Genomic DNA, 10,564 nt, shown 5'->3' on the forward strand with positions numbered 1-10,564 from the left:
GGTAAGAATTAGTGCTTGACTTACCTTAGAAAGGTGTGTCCTTGGTCTCAGGTTAGTCAAATGGTTCTTTATGGAAAAATCACCTCGAAATGAAATCTGGGAGGAAAGAAAAAAACATATTATAAGAACAAAAATATTAGCATATAAGGAATGTCAAGGTAAAATGAGGTCAGCTTGGTAAGTGGGCAGAAGGCATTGTGAGAGAGACCAACTGTATGATTTTGGGGTTTGGATGAAGATCTGGACCAGATTGCTTTGCTGTCTAATTTTCTACTCCCAATCTGTCTCTCATGGCTTCATAAGGAGTTTCCCAGCTACTTCCATTGTTAGTAAGAACTTTTCTGGAACTGAGAAGTAGAAACAGTGAACTCATTGATGTTGTATCAGGACCATTTTGCAGAATCTACTGTTTGTAATTCTTACATTAGTTGTTAAGGGCATGCCAGTCCACAAAGCCTTGTTCATTTGCCGTGTTTGCCTTGGAACCAGTGAAGTTATCAAGATAGAGGGAAAATGTTTAGAAGTAGTTAAAGAAAAAAAGATAACTGTGATTACATAAACCTGTTTTTTTCCTGTTAAATGGCATCCAGATTGTGGTTAACTTCCCCGGAGTCCTTTATCATGGCAATAGTTGAAAGGGGCAGGACTATATAAACCAGACTTAGAAAATAAATGGGATATAGAAAATTCTATTATGTGCGCAGTTACATGTGGTCTGAGAAGGAGGCAATATGAAACACCTTGTAAGTATATTTTCTGATTTCAAATATATTTGATTATATTCTTATGGCCAAAATAGCCAGAGAACAGTTCTCTTTTTTCCATGAACTCTTCAAATTAAGCACAAATTGAATTTTAAAATATTAATTTGGTATATAACCTCTCTCTGTTGACAAATCCCTCTGCTTTGGAACATCTAAATGATGGTCTTTCTTGAAATAACAAATAAATTTCTTAAAAGATCAAGAATCTTTAACTATATTATTTTTAGTTTCCTCTATTCCTGGATTTTTTTATTTACAATTTTCCAGTGAAGGAAAGTTTGAGATATATTTCATAAATGACACCAACTCTCAGAATAGTTTACCAAAATAGTATTGCTATCAGGTTCTCATGAGTCTCCTTGATTAACCTCATTGCATCATGATTATTCTTAGAATAGCTGTTTTCTTCTCCTATGAAACTATGTATCACTTTTGTGGTATCATTGTAAGTGGAATATTGCATAGGATATTGTGGGAGTGGAGAGGAAAGGCATTTCTTGTCAATTTCAGTTTATGGTGTAAGTGTACGACCTGGGTGAGCCTGTATGCTGACCAGATAATGAACTATAGGATATAAAGAAAGGCTTACTGTTACATTTTCTATCTTATCCTGTTTCTGCCCCCCTAATTCTCTTTCACTTACTCCCTGTTGTTTAAGATCCTCTTGACAGGCAAGGCAGGCCACACCATGAGAAAATGATCCATTGAAAATATCTCAAGAACAAATATTATTTGAGTAAACTCTCAAAATGTGGTATGAATAAGTGGTTCATGATCTTTTCTTCTTAGGCAAGATAGAAGAATCTAGAGGGAAGGAAAGCTGGAGGATACCAGGTCCCACAGTGGGCAGAGAGTTAGGAGGAGAGAGGAAGGTGCAGATAAGGAAGACCAATGACCTGAACACAATTTATTTTACGATTTGGCCTAGGAAAGTCCTGCCTTATGTGTATCAAGTGGCTGTGGGGGTTATCTAATCATATCCCAGTGACTAACAGCACTGGGACAAGAGGTATCCTTGAGTAAATGATAAAGCTTTGCCTCCTGAGTAGTCAGCATACCCCACATCAACCACATTCAATGACAGTGTCCAGATGCACATGGGGTCCCAGGAGCAAAAAAGGCTGTGAAAGTTATAGGTCATTTTAAGAAGGCTCCCCCCATGAAAGCCCCTTACCTTCCAGGCTCTGGGCTCATCTGAAGTGAAGCTAGCATGAGTGCACTGACATTTGTTTCCATTTCAGATTGCATCATCCATCCTTCTGGTCTTCCTCTTAATCCCATCTCTGGCCCTAACGGTGAGTGAGGGTGGAGGGAATCTACCTTGCCTAGTCCTTTTAGCAGAAATATTTCAAAGGTGATCATTCAAGGTAACCTCCCTCAAATTTCTTGTGAGTATTCCTTTCAAACTATAAGTTATGGGCAAAATGAGAACTCTGGACTTTGGACTCTTCTCACTGTTGCTTGGTTCTCTCCAGAAAATCAGTGACAGCCATCCTCTGGATGGCTCCGTGGGGACTCAGAGCATCCATGTCAATGCCTTCCGAGGTATGGTCAGCATCCAAGACAGCAATGTTTTGAGTGAATGGGATGGAATCTTGGACTACAAGAATGTAAGATGTGGAACACATTGATTACAATGCCAAAGACAGCCTTGTCCACTTCAAAATGTACCCTTATGCTTTTCCAGAGAGAAGCCACTTTCTATATTTGCCTTCTCTAGGTTTAGGCTCTCGATGGGAATACCTATCTCTAGGTAAGGGACTATCTTTCCTGCAATTGCGGTGACTTCTTTTAGAGCCAGTGACTGTAAGAGGAACTTCTCTGGTCTATGGGACTCCCACATTCCTTTGCCTTCATGGGAGGTATTGACTTTACATGGCTCCTGCAGGTCTCTGGAAACAGCCATTTAAAGAAACATTTCTTGTAATGGATATGTGCTATAGTAGTTATTTGGTCTTGGTCTCAGATTTCAACCCATTTATTCCTAAAGAAGAATGATTTTTGAAATCTGGCCTCAACTTGCCCATCACGGAGTGAGACCTAGCAGAAAGATGCAGGATCGGGAAGCCCTGCCTGTGTCCTTGGTCTAGTTTCCCCAGAGAAAAGCTCTGTAACAAGAGACATCACCTAGTCTCTGTCTACCTGTTTACTCATCTGCAAAATAGCACCAACAGCTGCCTTTCCAACCTGAAAGGGCTCCGAGAGGATTAAATGAAGTAAAAGCCCACTGTGGCCCAGAAGACCCTCTGCCACCCAGCCTCTGCTACATGGAAACCCCTCCTCCCGCGCCCACAATGGACAGCTCAGGATGAATACCTCAACACAGGCTTTCTCTTTGCTCCCAAGTGTACCTCTCGTGCTCTGTTCTTGAATACCTTCTCCCGCACTCCTCACTCACTCACTCCTGATTTCCCCCTGAATCTTACCAGAGGCCTGCAGTCCAGTGATACCTATCTTGATTTTAAGCCATAGAGATATTTCTTCCAACAAAATATTCCACAAAATTCCATCATATGGAACATAAAAAACAAAAGAACTACTCTGATGGAAGGAGAGAAATGGGCTCAGTCAGACAGGGTTGCTCTGATCCAAAGCTAAGGGAGGCTAATGACTGGCCTGGAGACACAGGGAAATCAGGGGCAGAACCAGGGTAAGAATCTGGGTTGACAGGTTTGACCCAAGACTTCTAATCACTCTATACATTCAGGGTGCTCTCTGTAGCTTGTCTGATACTTTCCCTGCAGTAAGTGTCTCCTCTGGTTCTTACGACGGCTGTGTGAGAAGAGGGGCTATCATTCCTGTTGTACAGATAGGGAAGCTGAGGGTCATGGAGGTGGCTGAGGACCATGACACTGCTAAGTGGCAGAACAAGACTTTAAAGTCAGCTTGATTACCAGGGCTGACTCCCTGCCTCTCCAATCCCACCAGTTGGTAAGTGGTCTGCAGGCTGATGATTCTTCCAGTATCCATAGCTGTGAACAGCACTGCCTTGGAAGCAGGAGTAGTGAGTAGGGAGTAGGAGTCCACTAATACAGTGACTGAATAATGACATGGTTCTGCTGTGTGCTCTAAGGGCCTCCTTGCAGCTAAACTGTTTGACAAGATGGCCTGTGTCCTGGTCAGGATGGACCAGACTGCCTTCCCAACTTTGGATGACATTAGCAAGGCTCTGGGCCAGAAGGTAAGTGAGATCAGTTCAACTATGATGCCCTCCTAGATTGGTATTTCCAGCTCTGCATCCTGACCTTCTAAACCAATGCTGTTCACACAGGGAAACTTCATGTTTGTTCTTAATGCCCGTGAAATACCACCATCAAGCAAAGAACCCTGAGTCTAGTCAGTGGCCCAATGAAGGCAAATCATAATTGGATCAAAGAATATTCCACACAATGACATAATTTTTATGTGTTCTTAATGTGATTTGTTTTATTTTTTAGTTTTTTAAAAAGACAGGTTTATTAGGCAAAGGAGAAAAAAAACAAGGCACCTGCATAGTCACAGGTGGGCAGGAGAGCTGTCCCTGAATGGGTCTGAACTACATATTAGTGGATTAAATCATTGAATATAAATATTAGGAGGCACTAATTGAGTATTTGCATTTTCAAGGCCTTTCTCCTCCCCTGAAAAACCCCAAACACAGACTCTTATTTTCTTTCTATAGTTGTAAATAATCTCAGGACTAGTGAAGCTTTCTTCCTCTCAGTATCTTAAAAGATGAGGATAGTTGAATCAAAAATTGTCTAGAAGTCCTTGGAAAATAATTGAAATCTGCTACTGTTTTACTTAAGTTACCTGCCCAGCACGCTAGGAGACATTGGATCCAGGGCAGGTGGGTTATTTACCCTTAGGGAAAAAATACACTTCCAGTGATAGAAAAATAAAGCAATTTATGATTTTTCCCCATGAGAGATAGAAAGTATTCTAATCATGTGATTTGTAACACATAAAATCATAACATTCAAGCAACAATTTTAGAACTATTCTCTGCTATCATTAGAGTCAAAGAAAGCACTGGAGATTAGAACTGTTGAGAAATTAAGAAGGGTGAAAAGGGAGAAATAAAATATTGCACAAAAATGAGCAGAGGTGTAAGAAAATAAAAAAGTTTCAAAAAAAAAAAAAAAGATGAAAAGAATATACACTGAGTCGCCAGAACACAAAGACCCACACAGAATTTTTTTGGAGTAATGTCGTCACCTTGTGGCCAGATAGGATATTGTTGGTAGACAAAACTCAAGGGCAGGTTTGTATTCTAGCTATTTATGTAAATTGAATGGCCCACAGGCACTGTCACAACCAATCTGGAGCATGGGTGTCCTGGTACATTTCTTGATTCTTTCTCCTTGTTGTATCTCCTCTATAAGCTTATAAGCTCTCTCACTGCAAATGTCACCTCTTGCAGGATTTAAAGCATTATCCATCCACTCAAGGCCTGACCTACAACGTCTTACCCAGCCGAGTCAAGGACTTAGCTCAGTATGGAATACCTGTCAAGGACATGTGCCATGAGTTTCCTACTTACTTTGCCCACCAGCAAAAAGAAGGTATATTAACAACTTAATTAGAAACCCAAGGCCCTGGGTGAGCCAAAAGATAGGGCATGATTTTTAGTTTATTGGCAGATTCTAATGACAGTTTTAAGTTCTATTTTATTTCTTTGCTAGTGGATATAAAAACAGAGGCCAGGATACATTCCCTGCTGGTGGCAGAGATGATTTTCTGACCCCAAGATTCATTAAAATCAGAGGTGCAGAGTTCATTTAGCTTTTCCAGAAGGTCCAGGACAGTCATCTCATCAGTGGAACTTGACAATTGGTGGATGCCCCCTCTTAACCCAAACCTCTTAACCCAAACCTTCATTACCCTCTGCCTAAGAAGCACAGCACCTGGCACCCTACCCACAGAGCCCCATTGCTTTGGGGTCTTCACTGCTCTTCTTTCTCAAGCTGCCCAAATATTAGAAGGCAGTACCCTGATAGCTACAAACAACACACAAATGGGAGATGTCAGTGACTGGTAACCCTGCTGGAGTCCTGGGAGGTGCATGGGATGGAGAGAAAGAATCAGTGGTGACCAGCTTAGAACATTTCCAAGTAAGACTTCAAATTTTCCCTGCTATTCCAGATAAAGTCAGTAATCTCTTCCCATTAAACTGCAGCCAGTCACTTACATTTTAGTATAATTTAACCCAACAAACCCAAGGTTTTCTTTACAATGGGAGAATCCAGCAGGGGGAAAGGGAGAACATGAGGGGTTGGGGAGTTAAGAATGATGGTTGAAGGTCAGTAAAAGAAATAAAAAAGGAGGGTGTGAGGCTAATTATTGCAACACATATGTTCCATTTTAGTCTCACAGTCTCTTGTAATAGAGCTTCTCGAGCCTCACATTCAATCTAGGTGCAACTCATTACATATCACCTTAGAGTGATTAATGATCTTTTTTTTTGTAAAATGTTTCTCTCCCTTTTAAAGGTACTGCACTGGCAATTGACCCTGATTCCTGCTTTGAAATCCAACTTTTGTCCTTCATGGGACTCTCCATCTGTGGTGAGATCCCTGGGTTCTGAAACTCCAGGTCAACCACAGAGAGAGTGAACCCACCTGGATGGGACTGCTGGCCTGAAACCAGCACCCCTCTGCTGATGGGAAGCTGTTCCTTTCAGTCCTGTACCTTCTTCCTTTCAACACAAGATCCAGCTTTTTAATCTGGAAAAATTGGGTATACTTTCTCCCTTTGGGTTAGAACAATAAATTTTCTTGCCTCACTGTTCTAGCAGATGAGCCCTCCCTGCCTGCATTGTCCTCACTCAGGTCATAGGCACCTGTATCACGTGCACTCCAGAGCACACCCAGGAGAGGGAAAAAAAGGGAGACTCTCCTAGAACATTTCATTTCTGCAGGTCTGTCTTTGAAAAATCTCTCAGGGGATTTTATAGATAACGAAAACTTATTAGCCATGTATAGACTTACACTATCAGGCCTGTGGTCTCATCACATCTCTTGCCGATTCATTCTGAGATTCTATGGAATCCAGTTTTACCAAGGCTGCCCAAGCTGCACCATGAAAATTCCTGTGAAATCAGCCCTGCCAGACCTCTCTTAGGAACTTGTCTAAACACCTTCATGCTAGCTTTTAGCCATTTCTTTCTGTTACAAATAAAGTAGGGACCTGGCCTCTTAGCATTAGTTCTTTAACTGTCCATCCCTAGAGCTGGAAAAGACAGAGTCAACCCAATCCACACCACAAAGAACATCCCTGGCTCCTCTTACCTTAGAAACAAGAACAAATGAGGAAGGAGTACAGTAGATACACCCCCTCCAACACCAAAGCAGGTGTTAGAGGCTGAAACACTAAAAGAGGGTAGGGCTGGGGCAAGGGTGGGAGGAAGCTGGGGTAGGTTGAATAGTACATGTGCATGGAATCAAGTCTGAGGGTCCTGGCTGACAAGCTCAAGCACAAGCTCTGCTGATGGTGTAGCTTTTCTGGCTGGAATGATATGGTGCAGCTAACTATAAACATGAATGAAAGGTGACTGTATAGGAAAGGCCCATGATAGGCCTGTAACTGAGCTTCAGTAGGGTGTTGGTAGGGCAGGCCAGATGCTCTGAGTCCATGGACTGGGGCCCAAGCAGCTTGTTGAGGAGATACCAGGAGCATAAATCATTTGTGCATAGCACACCCAGGATTGCAGCATCAGATGTGACAGATCAAGGCATGGTCTGCCAGAGTCCCTGAGAGGACCATGAAATGGGGCCTGGGCCCCAGAGCCTGGCACGCTGAGTCCCCAGAGTGAAGCTACCATGGCTGTCAGTCTGTCCGGGACCTATATCTGCCTTGCCCCTGACACCCAGCCTCCACCTTTGTCACAGCTCTGGAAACCAAACCCTGTCTTTCCCAGGTGCCTAAATCCCTGTGACAGTTTCCGGGGCCCCCACTTCCAAGCCCTCTGTAATGGTGTGGGTGCTGCTGCCTACTGACTTCTCTGATGCCAATCTCTGGCCCCCCTCCCCACCTCCTGGCCTTCTGAGCTTCGGCTGCTCATGAAATTGCCCATCACCTCCAGCCTCCATGCAGCTATAAGAACAGTCTTTTTACTTACAGGAACCCTCAAGAACAACCCCTTCCTCCCCCCACACACACTGCCATGTACCCACTGGGTGTGCTTCTATTTGGTACCATCTCTGCAGATACTCTGCCAGCTAGACTAGTTTCTTGTCAGAGACTCTAGGTTCAGGGCCTGTTGACCCATCATGAATGTCACACAAGGCTGTCATCAACTGCACTGTGGTAGCTCTGGCCTGAGACACAGCCAGCACAGTCCTCTCAGTCTTCCAGGGCTTGTCAGGGTAGAATTTGGTCCTGTGGGCTCAATCAAACTGCATGCACCAGGACTTAGATCCTTTTAGGAATAGGGCTTCGGAGTACAAAATTCACAAATGACATTGACTGGAATAGCTTATAAATAACGATTTTTTAAATGATTATTTATTTTTTAGATTAAAAAAATTGTTTATGCATACAAGAACTGGGGTATAGGCCAGAGGCTCAGGGGGGTGAGGACTCACCAGAGACAGAGTGGGGAACAGAACAGGCGGATTGACTGAAATACACTGTTGAGGCAGGGGGGCAGCAGGTGAGACAGGAGAGGTCTGCTGATTCATATGGTTTAGCTCCCTGGCTGGGCTGGCAGTAGCATGATAGTGCTGAGGCTTTAACCCCTGCGCCACTAGGGAAGCCCCTCATATTTTGTCTGGGAAGTCCAAGATCAGGGCACTGGCAGATTCAGTGTCTCATAAGAACTCTCAAAATCTTCTACTGGATCCTCATATGCTGGAAGGGACAAGAGCGCCCTCTAGGGCACTAAATCTATCATATTAGGGATTAGATTGCAGCATATGAACTTGATGTAAGGAGACATATTCAGTCTATAGCACCTTCTTACTGACTTCATCTATTCCAGTATTCAATGAAATTTATCATATTTGAGTCTGAAACCAGTGCTCTTGGATCCTCAACAAAACATATTCCTGTTTGTCAAGGTAACCAGCCACTGGCACTAAAAACAGACTGTGTGCTCACTTGTGATTGAAGAACTCAGTTCTTAGATCATTGCAATCATTTTTTAGCCTCTCTGGTTAAGAACTGGCTTTGAATTAGATTAGTGATCTTCCAAGTAGGGAAATCTTCTATTTTCCTTTTTGTTTTTCCTCTCTCTCTTGGGGCAGCTGCTGTCATTGACTTCCCCTGACACCTCCTATGTTAGAGCTAAAAGAAGGGGCCTGGGAACCCACAGCCCTCAGAAACTTTGACTGAGAAGACTCCATCACTGAACACATGGCCTGGGCGAAGCTGCCCACTTCAACACTGACTGGAGAGCCCCCAGGGGACCAGAGGAACAGGACCCTCTGGAATCAACACAGAAATGGAATGTGCTTCCCCTCCACTTGTGTTAGTTGACACTGCTGCTATTTATGCCCTTGTGTCTTGGAGAAACTGTAATATTAAAAAGGTTTTTCTTTTCTGTCCCTCATGTTGTTTCTGCTGACAAGCCCCTCCCTTCACCCTGAAACATGAGCCCAAAGGGTCTGTACAGGGGACAAATCTGGGCCAGAGATACCCCAAAGCCCTTCCCTTCCAGGAAGGGAGGTTGTTGTTAATTTCTCCTGGCTCCCTCTTTCCTGAGCTTAAGATCTCCCTTGGCTTCACCCCTAATCCCCTGCAAACTTGCACTTAGTGGAATCACCCAGAAGTCCTTATACAAAGTCTAAATGACACACAACCCGTCCCCGCCCCCAGAAGTCTCTTAAGAGTCTTGCAGAAACTCCACCCTTGCCCTTCTCAGAGACCAGAGATTCAGGACAGAGGTCAAATTCCCTGGCATCCTTATATAGAAAATGACACTCCATTGGCACATTCTCCTCTGGGGGAAAGTCTTGCTCTCTTCACTCTCCTTTCTCCCCTAGATGGCAGCACTTCCAGCTCTCCCCAGTGCTCCCCTTTCTCTGCAGCCTCCGGAAAGGACCAGCTGGCCTCAGGTCTGTGTGAGTGCGTCTGAGTCACTGGCTCTCCAGCTGAGGGGGCAGCTGCCCTTTGTTTATTCTCTGGCTTCCTGCCTGTCCTTGAACTCAGTTTCGGGCTACACTGAAAAGTCTGTGCACTTTACTGTATGCAGTACTTCATTAAAATGTCTGTATATTTTAAAAGTGTAAAACAAAATCAAATACAAAGAAGACAACCGGTGTCCACTTACCCTGATGGGGAATGTGCTGCTTCGCCTCATTCTGATGCCTGCCTGGGGCGGGGGGGGGGGGGGCGGGGGGGGGGCGGGGGGGGCCCTCACCCGCTTCCCTTCCTCCCCTCTTCCTTACCCGCTGCTCACCCATAGACCAAGAGCAGACTAAGAAACCTCTCATTACCTTATTTTCTTAAGGAAACAGGATTGGTTTTCCCCAGGCTTGCTTAGCCTTCATACCAATGATATTTTGTATCAGAAAATCTTTGCCTTTGGGAAATAGCCTCCGCATTTAGGATGTTTAGCAGCACATTTGGTGTCCACCCACTAGATGCCAACGGTTTCCCTTCCAATTGTAATAACCAATAAGGTCTCTAAACATCTCCAGATGTCTCCAGAGGAGGGAAGAAAAATCATACCCTAGTTTAAAACTACTAATTTAGGCCAATTGAGATTAATGCCTTGAAAGTAAAATGGACAATATATTCCCTAAAAGTGAGGGATTTTTAGCTCCTACGTTCTGTTAGCAGGTAAGAGGGGGATGGTAGGTAGACAATTAGTTTTTGTT

At 43.8% G+C, this 10,564-nt stretch overlaps 1 protein-coding gene across 1 annotated transcript; it reads left to right on the forward strand.

Moving 5' to 3' along the window:
- Positions 1-731: 731 nt before the first annotated feature.
- On the forward strand, positions 732-6,330 carry LOC119258567 (gastrokine-3-like). Its single transcript, XM_037526834.1, has 6 exons — positions 732-743; positions 2,006-2,059; positions 2,240-2,374; positions 3,838-3,945; positions 5,167-5,308; positions 6,236-6,330. Exons 1-6 carry the CDS (start codon positions 732-734, stop codon positions 6,328-6,330), a joined length of 546 nt encoding a protein of 181 aa, XP_037382731.1.
- The last annotated feature ends 4,234 nt before the right edge of the window (positions 6,331-10,564 follow it).

The sequence above is a fragment of the Talpa occidentalis genome, unplaced genomic scaffold (assembly GCF_014898055.3).
Source record: "Talpa occidentalis isolate TD23 unplaced genomic scaffold, MPIMG_talOcc4v2.1 talOcc4.5, whole genome shotgun sequence".
In the NCBI taxonomy this organism is placed as follows: domain Eukaryota; kingdom Metazoa; phylum Chordata; class Mammalia; order Eulipotyphla; family Talpidae; genus Talpa; species Talpa occidentalis.